The sequence below is a fragment of the Orcinus orca genome, chromosome 3, assembly GCF_937001465.1.
Source record: "Orcinus orca chromosome 3, mOrcOrc1.1, whole genome shotgun sequence".
In the NCBI taxonomy this organism is placed as follows: Eukaryota; Metazoa; Chordata; class Mammalia; order Artiodactyla; family Delphinidae; genus Orcinus; species Orcinus orca.
Window position 1 is genome coordinate 93,063,621 of NC_064561.1, and position 21,025 is coordinate 93,084,645.

At 41.9% G+C, this 21,025-nt stretch overlaps 2 protein-coding genes across 2 annotated transcripts in view; both read right to left on the minus strand.

Moving 5' to 3' along the window:
• Positions 1-21,025, minus strand: part of EPB41L4A (erythrocyte membrane protein band 4.1 like 4A) — a 365,694-nt gene that overhangs the window by 54,512 nt on the left and 290,157 nt on the right. The gene's annotated exons all lie outside the window — the stretch shown is intronic.
• Positions 15,119-16,040, minus strand: LOC101276745 (small integral membrane protein 20). Its single transcript, XM_004267457.4, has one exon. It carries the CDS (start codon positions 15,962-15,964, stop codon positions 15,761-15,763), a length of 204 nt encoding a protein of 67 aa, XP_004267505.1. The 5' UTR covers positions 15,965-16,040; the 3' UTR covers positions 15,119-15,760.

Genomic DNA, 21,025 nt, shown 5'->3' on the forward strand with positions numbered 1-21,025 from the left:
CCTCTGGGAAACCAACTTCTTCCTCATTCTGTCTTCTTATAATAGAGTTAACTTCACCCCTGTCTCCAGAATTAAAGCCAAAAATTAAAGCATAATCAATCAAAGAATTATATTCTACACCCTTCCTCTTCCCATCCATTCCACTATGTGGTGAAGATGAATTTAGAACGAGCATATGAACCAATAAGGTCCAATGAGATGCAAGGAGATGTGCTGGAACTGCTGACAAAGACAAACTCTGTTCTACTGGGCACAGCCTGGGAGGACATGACCTGGAGTATTGGTAGACATATTTCCAATACATGAAGCCCAAGAATGAAGCCACAGTGAATGATCCAAAACCAAGAGATGTGCAAGACCATTGGGAGACCTTTACACTGTCATTTACTTCTTACATTACTATTTAATTATCTCAGGAGTGGAACAGTGTATCCCTTGAGATCAAGCTCCTGGATGTTTCTTTGTACCTTCAACCATGTCTAACACTGTTCTGTACTTTCTCTACCAAGAAAGAGAATTATAATAAATGTAATAAATAATGTGTATATCTTTGCCGAACATTTCATTCACACCCCAAACTGAGATTAATCTGAGAAATGTAAAGTGCTCTTCCCTTAATTTACTTCTCATAGGGTGAGCATCTCACCACACTGAATGTGATTCCAGAATTTAAACAAACTTTAAAAATACAACACTGTCCCTAAATACGAGGCACCTACTTCACATGAAGCGCAACTGAAGATTTAAGAAAGTTTTAGGGTAGTGGTCACTGTAAATTTTTGGTTTAAGTGTTGATTTCATGACCAAACCAAAATAATATGTGACCTTCCTTTGTGTGACAGGCTAGTGCAGACCATGGTCATACTAAGTTCACAAGATGGAGAGATTGATGTGGTTTGAAAGTCTGTAGCAGGAGCTTGATACGGCATTTCTTGATACACTGTAGGAGAAACTTGTCTGTATCTCAGAACCTGAATTCTTTGCCTCTAAAAACTCCCTTGGACGGCCCAAAGAGGTGTTACTGTGAAAACAATTCAAGTTTGCCTCAGAGGGAGTGACCTGGAGACCTCTGACCATAATTTGCTCTCATGAGTGCAGTGGGAGTGGGGGAGATGACTCAGAGAATTCCCAATATAAGTGTGAGAACATGTATACCTCTGTGTTCCTATAAAACATTTTTTCCCTTTTAGCAAGCTCTTATGCTCCTCTGAGCCTCACTGTGGTTTCTGCAGAGGAAACGTGATGAGCAAGAACCCAAGAACGTGAAGGTTCCAGCACCTGGTTATCAGAGTGGGACCTCAGAGAGGTATCAGGGCCTCAAAAAGAGACTGAGGTACATCGAGGAAGGTGGGCCACCAACTGCCTCACACAGACGGCCGTGTCTTAGCATGGTACACAAGCTACCTCCTCTAGCCTGGCAGAGAAGAAAAATCAGAGAGAGCTACCTCACTCCAAGGGGCTGTGAAAACTACTCAGTGTAAAGAATGGAGAGAATGTAGAGACCCACATGGATGGATGACCACAGGGCAAGTGGAACAAGGTACCGTCTGGAAATCCCCATATGGGAAACTGTCTGCTGCTTCAAGGCCCCTGGTACATAGGAACATATGAGAGGCTGTTTTGGTCCCACTTGCCAGGCATTCCATGCAGCCATTCCTCCAGAACTGCACTCAGGCACCAGGGCATGGAGCCCCTCTCTGAGGCTCAGCTTGTTCCCCTTCTCACCCTCCAGCCCAGGGGATCTTTCTCTAATCTTGGAGGAAGCCTGTTTTCTTTCCCCTACAACTTCTAAATATTTTGTCTATACCCAAAATACTCTTAGTTTCCTAAGGATTTAGGGTTTTGGAACACAAGTCTAGAGAGGCTCTTTCTACACTGTCACTTCCCTTCCTGAGGTGATGAGCTCACAGCTGACCATCTGCTCCAATGGAGAGAGGAAAGATGTGCCAAAAGAAATAAAATAATAAATTTCAAAGATATTATTCCACCATATTCTCCTCCTGAATTAAACATTTACATCCCTACAAAGAAAATTTACTCTACTTGCAGGCGTCACTCCTAACCCTCACCAAATGCCCCCTTCAGGTACACACACACCACAGTTCAGACCTGGGTCCAAATCTCAGAAGGATGAGAACTGCTGTGTATAAGGCAGCCCCTGACCACAGGAGTGATATTTTCTCTGGGCTCTCAAAGGTGATTTACATAAGAATAGACCCTGGGTGAATTTTGCCCATATAATTCTCCTTATCTGAGGTCACCCAGGAAATTCTCCCATCTCCCATCAATAATCCCTTTGCCACCTGCTTCCCAAACCAACCCATCATTTCCACTGAATTAAGGAGTCCACTTTACCCAAGAAGTGAAAAACTGTTATTGACTTAAATAAGGCAGCAGGTGTGTGAGCAGGCTCCCCAGCCTGAATTTCCACCATTACTTCATCCCCGACACCTCTGTTACAATATCTCTGGGCTTCACAGGTCTGGAGAAAAAAAGAGATATAAGGGTTTCCTGAGCCCAGACGCTTTCTTAGGTACAAAGTGGCTCTATTCTTTGGTCCTCTAACTTTTCTGAGACCCTTTTATCCTACCCTCACCAAGCAGGACTTAGCTCCAGTGTTAGTGCCTGAGGGTTTCCATTAAGGCAAACTTGCCATTAAAATGGTCCTTTTTTCCTGCAAATGAAACAAAATAGTGGCGTGCTTGTGCTTCACCAGTCTTAGAAAGGTCCTCCAATGCAGAGCAGTGCCCTCTAGAGGCTTAAGAGTCCTGTCTTCTTCTCCAAGACAGTGTCTGACTGTGGCCCTGGCCATTACATTAATCCATAACACAGTAAGGGGACACCCATTCGGCAGAGCAACAGAATCCTTCTGCCTTGGAAGCTACCTTACAAACAGCCTAGGTAAGGGCATCCCAAAAGCGCTGCTGGGCTAAGTACCCATCTATGCCATCTGGCAGGGTCTGAGCTGGTGTTGCCTGCAATCACTCCTTTCTCCTCAGCGTCCACTCTTTACATCCAAAGTCTGAGAAAGATGCCTTGAGAAGAACATTCCATGCATCTAACTTTATAATTACTTTCCTGACACTTATAGAACTCAAATCCATCCATTAACTTTATTAAGGTTACATTTGTCCTCTCTTCCTTCTGCCCACCACCCTCAGGTTGCCCAAAAACTTTAAAGCATTTTTGCAGAACTCTTGCCACCCTGATCTCACTGCAGTCCACAGTTTTCTGATTCCTGGTGTCTTTTGAGTACTAACCTTATCTCTGCATGAGATCATGAATATTGCCCCCAAAGTGACTTGACCCTAATTCTGGAGTGTGTCTGCAATCTCTAGTCCAGAAATATGCTGCATGAGGAATCACAGAAATTCCAGACAGGTCTCCATGAGTATTAGATACAAGTCTCAACCCTCAAAGCAGGTGTGCTACTAACATAATATTACTTCTCTGTGATTCAGTCTAGCTTTTATTTCAAGCTCCATTTCACTGGAGGGGTTAAAATTTAATCTGTTGGTTTAGCATTCTTCCTTTCACACTTTCACTTTCCTGGGTTGCATCTAAGTCTCCAAGGATTCCACAGTGCCATGCTGTTGGTCACCTACTAAGTCACCTGATGTCCCGTCTGGTACTCTCTCACCACCATTAAGACCTCCCTCACTTCTGTCCACAGGGCTCTGGCGAGTTCAGTGACTCTCCCCTCTGCTTCTGAGCCCTGCTTGAGGGATCCAGGAACCTCTGTGAGGCCATCGGTGGCTGACTGCTGAAACACACCACGTAGCAGTTCCCATTCTGGATCTGATTCCTACCGCGTGGTTTCTCCTGGAAAGTGGGACATAGAGCCATACTCACTTGGGCCCCACAAACCTATCTAAGACAGCACATCCTCCAGAATATTTGGAATTAAGTCTCAGAAACACTAGTCATTCTCCACTGAGTGCTTGGTCTCAAAAATTATGCAGCATGCCCATTTTCCACCCATGCATGAAGAAGCAAAGAAAGCTTGTGTGAAAAGAGAAAAGAATTAGTCAAGTCCCCATACAGAAGCAGAGAAATAAAGAAAAAGATCCAGAAAACTGCTACTTGGATCCTAATGGTTTTTTGGTCATAGTACAGTCCCTTGTAAGGCCAGAATGAACCTCTACTTTCAAATTCTGTGATATAAACTTGTATCTTTCCAATAAATTTTAATTTGAGTAGGTAACTATTAAAATGGATTCACATCTTACTTGTAGGTTTGATTTTTTTTTTTTTTTTTTGCGGTATGCGGGTCTATCACTGTTGCGGCCTCTCCCGTGGCGGAGCACAGGCTCCGGACACGCAGGCAGACTCTCAACCACTGCGCCACCAGGGAAGCCCATAGGTTTGATTTTAAAGTCAGTTAAGTGGAAAAAAATCACATACAGTGTTATGTATCCTTAAAATATCTTACATTGCTTAAAAAATATAGAATGCATTTTTTTACAGCTCTGTAAGATGATTTTATTGGCTCCCTAATTAATCCCTTGTAAATGTTTCACCAATTAATTCTTCAACTCTTTCTTCAAGAGTGTAGGTGAATCTACCACTACTAACCTACCTGGTCACATAAATAATACATTTCTTTCCATTGTCAATGATAAGAATAATTTTTTTTTTTTTTTGTGGTACGCGGGCCTCTCACTGTTGTGGCCTCTCCCATTGTGGAGCACAGGCTCCGGACGCGTAAGCTCAGCAGCCATGGCTCACGGGCCTAGCCACTCCACGGCATGTGGGATCTTCCCGGACCGGGGCACGAACCCGTGTCCCCTGCATCGGTAGGCGGACTCTCAACCACTGCGTCACCAGGGAAGCCCAAGAATAATTTTTAAATGAAATCATTTATACATTATCTCCATAGGTTTTGACCAATCTGCACTGAGTACTGACTATTTAAATCCCCTGCATTATTTAAACTCTCTCTCTCAATCTCCTACTCTTTCTCTCTTGCTCTTTTTCTTTGTTTTGAATTTTATTTATTTTATTTTTTTAAACATCAGGTTCTTATTAGTCATCCATTTTATACACATCAGTGTATACATGTCAATCCCAATCTCCCAATTCATCACACCACCCTCCCCCACCAATTTCCCCCCTTGGTGTCCATACATTTGTTCTCTACATCTGTGTCTCAATTTCTGCCCTGCAAACCGGTTCATCTGTACCATTTTTCTGGTTCCACATATATGCATTAATATACGATATTTGTTTTTCTCTTTCTGACTTACTTCACTCTGTATGACAGTCTCTAGATCCATCCATGTCTCTACAAATGACCCAGATTCGTTCCTTTTTATGGCTGAGTAATATTCCATTGTATATATGCAACACATCTTCTTTATCCATTTGTCTGTCAATGGGCATTTAGGTTGCTTCCATGTCCTGGCTATTGTAAATAGAGCTGCAATAAACACTGTGGTACATGACTCCTTTAGAATTATGGTTTTCTCAGGGTATATACCCAGTAGTGGGATTGCAGGGTCATATGGTAATTCTATTTTTAGTTCTTTAAGGAACCTCCATACTGTTCTCCATTATGGAGAACAATTTACATTCCCACTAACAGTGCAAGAGGGTTCCCTTTTCTCTACACCCTCTCCAGCATTTGTTGTTTGTAGATTTCCTGATGATGCCCATTCTAACTGGTGTGAGGTGATACCTCATTGTAGTTTTGATTTGCATTTCTCTAATACTTAGGGATGCTGAGCAGCTTTTCATGTACTTCTTGGCCATCTGTACGTCTTCTCTGGAGAAATGTATATTTAGGTTTTCTGACCATTTTTTGATTGGGTTATTTGTTTTTTTAATATTGAGCTGCATGAGCTGTTTATATATTTTGGAGATTAATCCCTTGTATGTTGATTAGTTTGCAAATATTTTCTCCCATTCTGAGGGTTGTTGTTTCATCTTGTTTGTACTTCGCTTTGCAAAAGCTTTTAAGTTTCATTAGGTGCCATTTGTTTATTTTTGTTTTTATTTCCATTACTCTAGGAGGTGGATCAAAAAAATCTTGCTGTGATTTATGTCAAAGAGTGTTCTTCCTATGTTTTCCTCTAAGAGTTTTATACTGTCCAGTCTTACATTTAGGTCTCTAATCCTTTTTTTTTTTTTTAAAGATGTTTGGGCATAGGAGTTTATTAATTTATTTATCTATTTTTGCTGTGTTGGGTCTTCATTTCCGTGTGAGGGCTTTCTCTAGTTGTGGCAAGCGGGGGCCACTCTTCATCACAGTGCGCGGGCCTCTCACTATCGCGGCCTCTCTTGTTGCAGAGCACAGGCTCCAGACGCGCAGGCTCAGTAGTTGTGGCTCACGGGCCTAGTTGCCCCGCGACTTGTGGGATCCTCCCAGATGAGGGCTCGAACCCATGTCCCCTGCATTAGCAGGCAGATTCTCAACCGCTGTGCGTCCAGGGAAGCCCTCTAATCCATTTTGAGTTTAATTTTGGGTATGGTGTTAGGGAGTGTTCTAATTTCATTCTTTTACATGTACCTGTCCAGTTTTCCCAGCATCCCTTATTGAAGAGACTGTGTTTTCTCCATTATATATCCTTGCCTCCTTTGTCATAGATTAGTTGAACATAGGTTTACCTCTGGGCTTTCTATCCTGTTCCATTGATCTATATTTCTGTATTTGCCAGGACCATACTGTCTTGATTACTGTATCTTTGTGGTATAGTCTGAAGTCAGGGAGTCTGATTCCTCCAGCTCCGTTTTTTTCCCTCAAGATTGCTTTGGCTATTCGGGGTCTTTTGTGTCTCCATAAAAATTTTAAGATTTTTTGTTCTAGTTCTGTACAAAATGCAATTGGTTATTTGATAGGGATTGCACTGAATCTGTAGATTGCTTTGGGTAGTATAGTCATTTTCACAATATTGATTCTTCCAATCCAAGAACATGGTATATCTCTCCATCTGTTTGTATCATCCTTACTTTCTTTCATCAGTGTCTTATAGTATTCTGCATACAGGTCTTTTGTCTCTCTAGGTAGGTTTATTCCTAGGTATTTTATTCTTTTTGTTGCAATGGCAAATGGGAGTGTTTCCTTAATTTCTCTTACAGATTTTTCATCATTAGTGTATAGGAATGCAAGAGATTTCTGTACATTAATTTTGTATCCTGCAACTTTACCAAATTCATTGATTACCTCTAGTAGTTTTCTGGTGGCATCTTTAGGATTCTCTATGTATAGTATCATGTCATCTGCAAAATGACAGTTTTACTTCTTTTCCAACATGGATTCCTTTTATTTCTTTTTCTTCTCTGATTGCTGTGGATAGGACTTCCAAAACTATGTTGCATTTTAGTGGTGATAGTGGACATCTGTCTTGTTCCTGATCTTAGAGGAAATGCTTTCAGTTTTTCACCACTGAGAACGATGTTTGCTGTGGGTTTGTCATATATGGCCTTTGTTATGTTGAGGTAGGTTCCCTCTAAGACCACATTCTGTAGAGTTTTTATCATAGATGGGGGTTGAATTTTGTCAAAAGCTTTTTCTCCATCTATTGAGATGATCATATGGTTTTTATTCTTCAATTTGTTAATATGGTGTATCACACTGATTTGCATATACTGAAGAATCCTTGCATCTCTGGGATAAATCCCACTTGATCATGGTGTATGATCCTTTTAATGTGTTGCTGGATTCTGTGTGCAAGTATTTTGTTGAGGATTTTTGCATCTATGTTCATCAGTGATATTGGTCTGTAATTTTCTTTTTTTGTAGTATCTTTGTCTGGTTTTGGTATCAGGGTGATGGTGGCCTCAAAGAATAAGTTTGGGAGTGTTCCTTCCTCTGCATTTTTTTGGAAGAGTTTGAGAAGGACGGGTGTTAGCTCTTCTATAAATGTTTGATAGAATTAACTTGTGAAGCCATCTGCTCCTGGACTTTTGTTTGTTGGAAGATTTTTAATCACAGTTTCAATTTCATTACTTGTGATTGGTCTGTTAATATTTTCTATTTCTTCCTGGTTCAGTCTTGGAAGGTATACCTTTCTAAGACTTTCTCCATTTCTTCCAGGCTGTCCATTTTATTGTCATAGAGTTGCTTGTAGTAGTCTCTTAGAATGCTTTGTATTTCTATGGTGTCTGTTGTAACTTCTCCTTTTTCATTTCTAATAATATTGATTTGAGTCCTCTCCCTCTTTTTCTTGATGAGTCTGGCTAATGATTAATCAATTTTGTTTATCTTCTCAAAGAACCAGCTTTTAGTTTTATTGATCTTTGCTATCGTTTTCTTTGTTTCTATTTCATTTATTTCTGCTCTGATCTTTATGGTTTCTTTCCCTCTACTAACTTTGTGTTTTGTTTCTTCTTCTTTCTGTAGTTCCTTTAGGTGTAAGATTAGATTGTTTATTTGATATTTGTCTTGTTTCTTGAGGTCGGATTGTAGTGCTATAAACTTCCCTCTTAGAACTGCTTTTGCTGTATCTCATAGGTTTTGGACCGTCGTGTTTTTGTTGTCATTTGTCTCTAGGTATTTTTCAATTTCTTCAGTGATCTCTTGGCTATTTAGTAACATATTGTTTAGCCTCCATGTGTTTGTGTTTTTTACATTTTTTTCCCCTGTAATTGATTTCTAATATAATAGTGTTGTGGTCAGAAAAGATGCTTGATATGATTTCAATTTTCTTAAATTTACTAAGGCTTGATTTGTGACGCAAGATGTGATCTATCCTGGAAAATGTTCCATGAGCATGTGAGAAGACAGTGTAATCTGCTGTTTTTGGATGGAATGTCCTATAAATGTCAATTAAATCTATCTCGTCTATTGTGTCATTTAAAGCTTGTGTTTCCTTAATAATTTTCTGTCTGGATGATCTGTCTGTTGTTGTAAATGAGGTGTTAAAGTCCCCCACTATTACTGTGTTACTGTCGATTTCCTCTTTTAGAGCTGTTAGCAGTTGCCTTATGTATGGAGGTGCTCTTATGTTGCATGCATATATATTTATAATTGTTATATCTTCTTCATGGATTGATCCCTTGCTCATTATGTAGTGTCCTTCCTTATCTCTTGTAACATTCTTTATTTTAAAGTTTATTTTATCTGATATGAGTTTTGCTACTCCAGCTTTCTTTTGATTTCCATTTGCATGGAGTATGTTTTTTCATCCCCTCACTTTCAGTCTGTATGTGTCCCCAGGTCTGAAGTGGGTCTCTTGTAGACAGCATATATATGGGTCTTGTTTTTGTAACCATTCAATGACCCTGTGTCTTTTGGTTGGAGCATTTAATCCATTCCCATTTAAGGTAATTATCAATATATATTTCCTATTACCATTTTCTTTATTGGAATGGGTTTGTTTTTGTAGGTCCTTTGCTTCTCTTGTATTTCCAAATTAGAGAAGTTCCTTTAGCATTTGTTGTAGAGCTGGTTTGGTGGTGCTGAATTCTCTTAGCTTTTGCTTGTCTGTAAAGCTTTTGATTTCTCCATCGAATCTGAATGAGATCCTTGCTGGGTAGAGTAATCTTGGTTGTAGGTTCTTCCCTTTCCTCACTTTAAATATGTCATGCCCCTCCCTTCTGGCTTGTAGAGTTTCTGCTGTGAAATCAGCTGTTAACCTTGTGGGAGTTCCCTTGTATGTTACTTGTTGTTTTTCCCTTATTGATTTTAATAATTTTTCTTTGTCTTTAATTTTTGTCAATTTGATTACTATGTGTCTCGGAGTGTTTCTCCTTGGGTTTATCCTGCCTGGGACTCTCTGTGCTTCCTGGATTTCGGTGGCTATTTCCTTTCCCATGTTAGGGAAGTTTTCGACTATAATCTCTTCAAATATTTTCTTGGGTTCTTTCTCTCTCTCTTCTCCTTGTGGGACCCCTATAATGCAAATGTTGTTGCATTTAATGTTGTCCCAGAGGTCTCTTAGGCTGTCTTCATTTCTTTTCGTTCTTTTTTCTTTATTGTGTTCTGCAGCAGTGAATCCTACCATTCTGTCTTCCAGGTCACTTAACCGTTCTGCCTCAGTTATTTTGCTATTGAGTCCTTCTAGTGTACTTTTCATTTCAGTTATTGTATTGTTCATCTGTTTTTTGTTCTTCAATTTTTCTAGGTGTTTGTTCTTTAATTCTACTAGGTCTTTGTTAAACATTTCTTGCATCTTCTCGATCTTTGCCTCCATTTTTTTCCAAGGTCCTGGATCATCTTCACTATCATTATTCTGAATTCATTTTCTGGAAGGTTGCCTAACTCCACTTCATTTAGTTGTTTTTCTGGGGTTTTATCTTGTTCCTTCATCTAATACATAGCCCTCTGCCTTTTCATTTTTTCTATCTTTCTGTGAATGTGTTTTTTGTTCCACAGGTTGCAGGATCGTAGTTCTTCTTGCTTCTGCTGTCTGCCCTCTGGTGGATGAGGCTATCTAAGAAGCTTGTGCAAGTGTCCTGATGGGAGGGACTGGTGGTGGGTAGAGCTTGCTGTTGCTTTGGTGGCAGAGCTCAGTAAAACTTTAATCTGCTTGTCTGCTGATGGGTGGGGCTGGGTTCCCTCCCTGTTGGTTGTTTGGCTTGAGGTTACCCAGCACTGGTACCTACAGTCTCTTTGGTGGGGCTAATGGCAGACTCTGGGAGGGTTCACACCAAGGAAGTGCTTCCCAGAACTTCTGCTGCCAGTGCCCTTGTCCTCATGGTGAGCCACAGCCACCCCCGCCTCTGCAGGAGACCCTCCAACAGTAGCAGGTAGGTCTGGTTCAGTCTCCCCTGGGGTCAGTGCTCCTTCCCCTGGGTCCGATGTGCACACTACTTTGTGTGTGCCCTCCAAGAGTGGAGTCTCCATTTCCTCCAGTTCTGTCAAAGTCCTGCAATCAAATCCTGCTATCCTTCAAAGTCTGATTCTCTAGGAATTCCTCCTCCTGTTGCCGGACCCCCAGGTTGGGAAGCCTGACGTGGGGCTCAGAACCTTCACTGCAGTGGGCGGACTTCTGTGGTATAAGTGTTCTCCAGTTTGTGAGTCACCCACCCAGCAGTTATGGGATTTGATTTTATTGTGATCGCGCTCCTCCTACCGTCTCATTGTGGCTTCTCCTTTGTCTTTGAATGTGGGGTATCTTTTTTGGTGAGTTCCAGTGTCTTCTTGTCAATGACTGTTCAGCAGTTAGTTGTGATTTCAGTGCTCTCGCAAGAGGGAGCGAGAGCAGGTCCTTCTACTCTGCCATTTTGAACCAATCTCCTGCTTTCTTCATTTGAGGAAATTTTGAAGTTGAGTAAGTTAATTATGCATATGATAAAATGCTATTATACATGCAAACAAGCAGAGGACATAGGGGACCATCTACTTTTAGGACAACTCATATATTTTTCCAATGAGGAAACTAAGGCCCAGAGGGCTCATAGTCACTTCAAAAGTATACAGTAGGGCTTCCCTGGTAGCACAGTGGTTGAGAGTCCGCCTGCCGATGCAGGGGACATGGGTTCGTGCCCCGGACCGGGAGGATACCACATGCCGTGGAGCGGCTGGGCCTGTGAGCCATGGCCGCTGAACCTGCGCGTCTGCAGCCTATGCTCCACAATGGGAGAGGCCACAACAGTGAGAGGCCCGCGTACCACAAAAAGAAAAAAAAAATGTATACAGTAGTGATTAAGAACATAACCTCTGGAATCAGCTACAAGGGTTAAATCCTGCCTTCACTACCTACTAGCTATGTGAGTTTGGGTACATTCCTTAACCTCTCTGGCCTCAATCTTTCCCTCTACAAAATGAGTATGGTTATAATAGTATCTACATTGTTGAGCTGTTGTGATTAAACTTAATAAGTGAAGAGTGTAAATGAATGGTTTTGAACAGTAGCTAGCTTATAATGAATGTTCAATATATGTTAGCTATTGGTTTTTATCTGTCCAACGACATGAGACAATTAGTAGCAGAACTGGAAGAAATATTGAGTTTTCCAAATCCCTGGCAGGTGCTCTCCACTGCGCTAGGCTCTCTATCATGTGCCATCAACACACTGCCTGGCCAATAGTAAGCAGTTAACAGATGTTTACTGGATGAGTGCAGAGGTGTCCACAGAGCAGAAACTCACATGCATAGGTATTTCAGTGACAATAATGGTAAGCCAAGTGGATCCTTGCTAAAATAATGATTTAGTTAGGAAAATATTCAGAATACATTTCTAAATATTCTACAGATTTGATACCAATCGTGTTAAATATATGTATACATAAATATGTATAAAATAATGTGGAAATTCTATGCATCAAAATGTTAACACTATGCTATAAAGTTTGGAGTGGTTTTGTTGTTTTCCTTTGGGCTTTTCTTCATTGTCAAGTGTTCTGCAGGGAGCATGAATTTTTTTTTAACTAGAAGACACAAATAAATGATTTTATTTAAAGGTTATGGATCTAAAGATGAATTGAGTTCAAATGGAAGAATTACTGGTGTTATTTTCAGTAATTCTTCATAATTCCCTAGTTTCATTATGAAGTGTTTATGAATTCAATGTGAACTCAAGGTTATAAAAGTAATTACATTTAGCTTCAATTACAATTAATAATTGTTCCACTTCTGCTCACATGACACCTGGTGGAAATGGGACTGTGGTGTTTGGGCTTAAATGACCTATAAGCACACAGGTGCTATCTAATTAAGAAAAAAAGGTTTTCCAAAGACTTCAGACAGACCACATCCTGGGATCAGAAATGTCACAATGGATTTGAAGTTACATGTCATATACTCCTAAATGAATGAATAAATAAATGCGCAAATGACCAATAATAGGAGGTAGATACCATGTAGTATGTGACACGATGTTGAAAATCATTGCAAGCAAAACATTTAATCCACTGGGGTTTTGTTTTTCAAAGCTTCCCCCTTCTCTTCTCCTTCTGTCCATTCTAGTGAAGTAAAGTGAGTGACTACAAGAGTGCAACACTGGGTGTGGTGGGCAGCCTCTAAAATGGCCCTCAGGGATTCCACCTCCTCATATTCATGCCATTCTATTATCCCCTCCCCTTGAATGTGGGCAAAAGTGACAGACTGTCACTTGCAAGATGAGGTTACAAAAAGACTACAGTTTCCCTCTTGCGCACCCTCTCTCAGTCTCTTGCTTTGAGGGAAGCCAGCTGCCATGTTGTGAGCTGTCTATGACTGGTTCTTGCTTATATGGCAAGGAGCTTATGGCTACATGCAACAGTTAGCAAGGACCTGAGGGCTACCAACAACATGTGTGTCAGCATGGGAAAGCAGATCCTCCCCAGTTGAGGCTTCAGAAGATTACAGATCCAACTTACACCTTGATTGCAGACTTGTGAGGGTCCAGAGGCACACAGTTAAGTCACAGCCAGATTGCTGACCCATAGAAACCCTAAGATAATAATGTTTGTTGTTTTAAGCAACTAAGCTTAGGGGTAATTTGTTATGTGGCAACAGATAGCTTATGGACCAAGGAACAAAAAGAAAGCTTAAATTAATACCATACAATGTAATAAAAATAATAATAAAAATAAGACCCAGAAAAGCTAGAATAATTTGGGGAAAAAAAATAATGTTGTATTAGATCATAATGTAGAATTGGATTATAAAATAAATATATATATATTGATACTGATATAAATAAAGGATTGAAGAAAGGGAGGAAGGAAAGCATATTTCTTACAGAAAAATTCTAATACATACTATCCTCCCCACACTCCAAGGAGGTATAGCTTAATCTCTCTCTTGAGTGTGGGCTGGACTTAAAGACTTATTTCCAAAGAATAGAGTACGGAAAGGGAAAATAGTGCCTTCACAATGGAGAAACCTGGAAAACTCTACCACACCTAAGTGGTCAAGATGAACATCAGCAGGGGTAAGTCATGTGGGTATATATATATCCCTTATGATGTAATGAAAGGGGCACTACAACCCTGTGGTATTCTTGCCCAGAACTCATAACCCAGTCTAATCATGAAAAACATAGCAGACAAACCCATAGTGGGGGATATTCTACAAAATATCTGACCAGTGCTGCTCAAGACTATCAAGATCATGAAAAACAAAGAAGGACTATGAAACTGTCACAGACCAGAGGAGACCAGAGAGACATGACAACTAATGCAATGTGGTACTCTGGATTAGATCCTAGGTCCAAAAAGGAATATTGGTGAAAAAACAAGCCCTGTCCTCTTCTCTCTATATGTTTCTCCTCTTTGTGTCTTTTATAAGGATCTCTGTCATTGGATTTAAGGCCCATTCAGATAATCTAGAACAATCTCATCTTAAAATCCTCAATTTAATTACATCAGCAAAGACTCTTTCTCCAAATAAGGTCACATTCACAGATTCTGGAGGTTGGGATGTGGACATATATTTTGCAGGCCAAGATTCCACCCACTTACAGATGTTAAACATTAGGGGAAGATGGGTGAAGTGTATATGAGAACTTGCTACACACTCTTTGTAAATTTTCTATACACATAAAATTATTCCAAAATAAGAAGCGTACTTAATAAAATAGTTTAGCAAACTTGGCTTATGACATAAATATTCAGAGAATGAAACCATAAAAAGAAGCATCCAGAGACAGATATCCCTATGTAGCCAGCAAAATTGGTGGTAGCTGTTATCTATAAATTTGTGAAGAATAACACGTATATTAATAACAATACTCTTGGATTACTTTTGGTTTTGAAAACATGTCTAAATCACCAGAGACGGAACACCATCCTGATCTTTCAAATACCTTCAACCAGAACTTGGAAGTGAAGAATGTGAAATTGCTTTGTTTGGTTACTTTTCCTCCCCTTTTATTTTTATTTTTTAAATTTTATTTATTATTTTTGGCTGTGTCAGGTCTTCGTTGTTGCGTGTGGGCTTCCTCTAGTTGCGGCGAGCGGGGGCTACTCTTCGTTGCAGTGCGTGGGCTTCTCATTGTGGTGGCTTCTCTTGCTGCAGAGCACAGGCTCTAGGCGCATGGGCTTCAGGAGTTGTGGTGTGTGGGCTCAGTAGTTGTAGCTCGTGGGCTCTAGAGCGCAGGCTCAGTAGTTGGGGCGCACGGGATTCGTTGCTCCGCAGCATGTGGGATCTTCCCGGACCAGGGCTTGAACCCGTGTCCCCTGCATTGGCAGGTGGATTCTTAACCACTGTACCACTAGGGAAGACCCCTCCCCTTTTATTTTATTTTTTTTGAAGTAAAAAGAAATCATTTTAATATACATATTTTCACTCAGTTAATTCAACATGATTTCTACTAGGCATGCATACCCATTTAGTTTGATTTGCTTCATAGTTATTTATTTTTCAAAATGCAGCAACCCTCCCAATGAGATAGTTGAGTTGAACTCTTTATTCTTAAAGAGTACAATGTACCTTGTCCTCAAAGAGTTTTATCAACTTCAACATTTTCAAAGAGCCCTATGAGGCTGCTCAATATGGTGGTTTTTCACTGAAACTTCTTATTTGGAAGATGGCAAAACAGACTAGGATCTTCCCAAGTCTACTGGTTGCTTGTATTCATATTGAAGCTCAGGTGGGTAAGGGGTAGAGACTGAATAATAAGTAGATCACCTCCAAATGCAGCTGGGTGAGAAAGCTTCATTTTTAGAAAGGAAACCAAATCATGAAAACCTTCGTAATGGTGTGATTTGTTTCAGGGTTCTTTTGATACTTAAGAAGGGAATTAATCCTGGTGCACACTACTCTTCTTTACAGCCTTCTAGAGTTTTCTTCTCCAGCCATCGTTCTTTAGCCAGGTGATTTACTGTACTTGCTGCAGAACTGAAAGCATGAAGACTCTGTCTACTTTCATAATCAGAGGTGGTGATAGCCTTTTCATTTCCTGCCAAATGGATCCGACCACACTTTTAACCCTGGTGGCTGCACGTCTTCTTGGACAATACCAGCTCGATTTATGGCTTGTTCCTTCTGGTATTCCTCCAGCCGCATTAGGGGCCGGAAGTAGATGGGGTAGAAGGCGGCGCCAATCAGGGAGATGAAGCAGCCGAAAATGAGCGCGGTGCGCAGGTTCGGGGTCATGGCTCCAGCCGGTGGCCGCCTTGACCAGCCAAGCAGCCCTCACTCTTGGAAACGCGGATCCCGCCAGCGGTATCCCCCCTCCCCTTTTAAATTACAGATTTAGAAGAAGGGTCAATCACTGTAAAATATATATATATTACTTGCAAATTCAACAAATCTTTGATTTTGAGTACTTGTCACATCACAGTAAAATTCCAAACTCTAAAAATTTTGCTGTAATTTATTCAGTGCTTTGAACAAATGCAAGATAAATGGTTCCAATGGCTGATCCTTCCTCTGCATTTATCAACAAAGACATTCCTACAGCTCAGACTTGTGATTTAAAAGCTTAAAATGATTATATGAAGTTGCCCTACTTGAACGTGTTTTTTGGTTTTTTGGTCTTCTTTCTGAGACAGTCCTATCTAATGGCCATGGATCTGTTTTCTTTTAATTTCCTTGGGTTATTTTCCTTAATATCGTAAAATGTGATCTATTATCTCAAATGGTTCATGTTGAAAAGTGATTTCAGGCTTATACAGAATTCTCACTCTCGTAGTTAGAACCCTGCACCTTTTAGTGTAAGGGAAAGAGTCTGCAATCAGATGGCAATCTGATACAGACAAAATCTCAGACCTGGGGTACAGGAACGTCAGGTCCCACAGCCCTGGGATCCAGCCTTGACTGCAGGCCAAATTTCTCTGACTTAGGTAGAGTCATCCATTGCCAGGATGCAGACTAAGAGACAAGAGGGAAAACTGATTCTCCATTCCAAGGTTCTCTGTGCTTCTAAACACAGAATGCACAAACCTCCTTTAAAAAGTCACTTAGAAAGCTCATCAGGGAGAGTGTAATCCCTGTCTTGTTCGCTCCGAGGAGAACATGCTACAGTTCTTTTGATACCCCATCATTTCCTGACCACCAGATTCTAAAATCAGAACCTATTCTTGTGTTAAATTGGCATGTTTACCAATGTAATGAAAAGAAGGTGAACATATAGGCTACTATGATGTTTAAAAACTATATATATGACCTTTTCCCCTATTAGCCAGCTTCTAAGGCATAAAACCATCTGCTTTTCTCACCAATCCAGAGATGTCTTCTTACTTGTCCTCCTTCACCTACCCCTGTCGCATTTGAACCATTTGAACACTCCCTTTCTCATGTTTATATCCCAGGTGTGAGTTCCAGTCAACCTACCTCAAACCAAATGATCTCTGAAATGTTCACAAGTGTTCAGTTCTAATCACTAGTGCTACCTTCTGGGAGAAGCCCTTACTTCAATTGCAGAAAGAAAGTTTCTGACAGTTGTCTCCTTTCATTTTCCACAATCTGTTTGTTTCTATACCTTCCTAATATTCCTTTCGCGGCCCCTCCCGCTGCGGAGCACAGGCTCCGGACGCGCAGGCTCAGCGGCCATGGCTCACGGGCCCAGCCGCTCCGCGGCATGTGGGATCCTCCCCGACCGGGGCACGAACCCGTGTCCCCTGCATCGGCAGGCAGACTCTCAACCACTGCGCCACCAGGGAAGCCCCAATTGTGCATTTTAATCACTGAATTTCATGAGATAAAGTTGCCTATGTGGCCATCCCTTTCCCCCAACACCCTTAGGACTGTTCTAGAGGAAGAATTATAATACCCAGACTTTTAAGCTAGGCATTCACAGAGGGTTTGAGCTAAATTATTTTGGTAGAGGCACAATATGGGGCATCTGAGTCTTAGAGTGCAATACCAGGCTCTGTGTGCCTGCCTCTGCTCCCCATAACCTATCCTTTTGAGGATCCTTGGAGAGAGCTATCCCTGGAATATGCATGGAGACTTTCACCCTAGGCTATAAGATTCCTCAGCTTAAATGATAGCCACTACCACCACTACTCTCCTCAGAATCCTACAGGATTGAGGTCCACTGTCTCTTTCTTCTGTTTGTTGACAGGCTTCTTCTCTTTTTATAGCTCTCAGCATCTTCCACCTTCCCACTTGCCTGAACTCATTGTTTCCTCACTACCTCTAAGTATCATTTAAGAATTTGCTACATACTACAAGTTATTTTATCTATTCTCCTACAAATAACACCTGGTATTTCAAATCATAGCTGTGATGCAAGATAAAAATATGAACTTCCTTTTGTTGTGGATATGAATATGAATAAAAATGCTTATAAGTATGGCTCAAGAAAAACCAATTCATGGACAGTTAATACCTTTACTATAATAAAGAACTCATCATAATAACTTACAAGTCATTCAAAAGTGATCTAAGAACAGGGCTTTAGAAACTAATTAAGTTGTGACATCTGGACTACATAGATCAATCAACAAGACTAGAGAGAAATACTGAAAGAGTGAGATTTTCAGTCAGGAGATTAAGGCTCAAATCCTGTCTCTAACGCTTATTAGCCATGTGACCTTGAGGAAATTTCTTAACTTTTGAAGTATATGTACATAATAATTTTTTTAGTAAATGAGTTATGGTCCCATTTTTCCATGCCTGCCTATACTTATTCCCTTTGGCTTCCAACTCCTCCCATTAAAACTATTTCCTCGTTCTCTGAGTCAGGGCTGGCCTTGTACTTTGGCCAATAGGATGCAGCAGAAGTAGTGAAGTACCAGTGCCTAGTCCGGGCCTTGAGAGGACCTCATGTGCCACTCACTCTCTTGGAAACCTACAACAACCATGTGAGCGAGCCTGGGCTATCCTGCTGGAGACACAGATACCCTTCCAGTTCCAGGAACACAGAAGCAAAAGCAGTTTTCCCTACTGACTCCACTATAGCAAAGTCCTAGACAAGGGCTCTCACTGGCCTTGCTTGGGTCATGTGTCATATCTGAACCAACCACAATAGCCAGGTAAACGGAGCTCTCGGACCCTATGAGTTTCTTTTTTGACTCCGCTGGGTCTTCATTGCTGTGTGCAGGCTTTCTCTAGTTGCGGTGAGCAGAGGCTACTCTTCGTTGCAGTGCACAGGCTTCTTACTGTGGCGGCTTCTCTTGTTGCAGAGCATGGGCTCTAGGCGTGCAGGCTTCAGTAGTTGCAGCACACGGGTTCAGTAGTTGCAGCACGCAGGCCCTAGGGTGCGCTGGCTTCAGTAGTTGCCTGGCTCAGTAGTTGTGGCTCACAGGCTCTAGAGTGCAGGCTCAGTAGTTGTGGCACACAGGCGTAGGTGCTCCACGGCATGTGGGATTTTCCTGGACCAGGGATCGAACCTGTGTCCCCTGCATTGGCAGGTGGATTCTTAACCACTGCACCACCAGGGAAGCCCCTATTAGTTCTTGTGCTGATCCCTGTGTGAAGAGAGGAAGCAGTCTGCACTAAAGGAGTAGAAAAGAATAGGAAATGTGCTGAGTTGCGAAAATAATAGTGCCAGAAGCCTGAAATAATATGTTATTGCTACCCTCCAATTTATTACATATGCAATTCTCCTTCATTATTACTGGACTACATCTTTGTACTTGTAGTCCATAGTCCAGTAAGGCAGAAAGAAGATAATCTGCCCTCAGAAACAGAATTTTGGGCTTTTTGCCGACATCTTTCTCTATAGCCACTCTTTATAATCCTCTTAACCACCACGACATGGAGCAATTCTGGGAACATAAAGGAAATTAAACAAACATATATGTACTTCTAAGGAAAAGCACTTTATTATACTTAACTTTCCGTTCTGTCACCAACATACAAATATTCTCATTGCATTCTAACAGGGTTTTTGGTGTTCTGGATACTGAGATCTTAGAGGCTTAAGATACCATGGCTGAATTTATACCCAGGCTTTAAAGATGATGTCTCTTGTGAACTGAATCATAGGATTGCAGAGACAGAAGAAAACTTAGCGATCACTTAAATCTAAATTGGGTGAAGGGAGACCTTCAAGATGGCAGAGGAGTAAGACACGGAGATCGCCTTCCTCCCCACAAATACATCAGAAATACATCTACATGTGGAACAACTCCTACAGAACACCTACCGAATGCTGGCAGAAGACATCAGACCTCCCAAAAGGCAAGAAACTCCCCACGTACCTGGGTAGGGCAAAAGAAAAAAGAAAAAACAGAGACAAAAGAATAGGGATGGGACCTGCACCTCAGGGAGGGAGCTGTGAAGGAGGAAAAGTTTCCACACACTAGGTAGCCCCTTCGCGGGCAGAGACTGCAGGTGGCGGAGGGGGAAGCTTCGGAGGCACGGAGGAGAGCGCAGCAACAGGGGTGCAGAGGGCAAAGCAGAGAGATTCCCACACAGAGGATCGGTGCCGACCAGCACTCACCAGCCCGAGAGGCTTGTCTGCTAACCCACCAGGACAGGCGGGGCTGGGAGCTGAGGCTCGGGTTTCAGAGGTCAGATCTCAGGGAGAGGACTGGGGTTGGCTGCATGAACACAGCCTGAAGTGGGTTAGTGCACCACGGCTAGCCGGGAGGGAGTCCGGAAAAAACTCTGGACCTGCCTAAGAGGCAAGAGACCACTGTTTCGGGGTGTGCGAGGAGAGGGAATTAAGAGCACCACCTAGACGAGCTCCGGAGACGGCTGCGAGCCATGGCTATCAGCGCGGACCCCAGAGACGGGCATGAGACGCTAAGGGTGCTGCTGCAGCCACCAAGAAGCCTGTGTGCCAGCACAGGTCACTATCCACACCTACCCTCCTGGGAGACTGTGCAGCCCGCCACTGCCAGGGTCCCATGATCCAGGGACAACTTGCCCGGGAGAACACACGGGGCACCTCAGGCTGGTGCAACGTCACGCTGGCCTCTGCAGGCCACAGGCTCACCCCGCATACCGTACCCCTCCCTCCCCCCAGCCTGAGTGAGCCAGAGCCCCCTAATCAGCTGCTACTTTAACCCCGTCCTGTCTGAGCGAAGAAAAGATACCCTCAGGCGACCTACATAGAGAGGTGCATGCAATCCAAAGCTGAACCCCCGGAGCTGTGCAAACAAAGAAGAGAAAGGGAAATTTCTCCCAGCAGCCTTAGGAGCAGCAGATTAAATCTCCACAATCAACCTGATGTACCCTGCATCTGTGGAATACCTGAATAGACAACGAATCATCCCAAAATTGAGGAGGTGGACTTTGGAAGCAACTGTACACTTAGGGTTT

What these genes read in the sequence shown, in the direction of transcription:
- LOC101276745 (XM_004267457.4), bottom strand. Translation starts at nt 15,964, where the DNA reads ATGACCCCGAACCTGCGCACCGCGCTCATTTTCGGCTGCTTCATCTCC.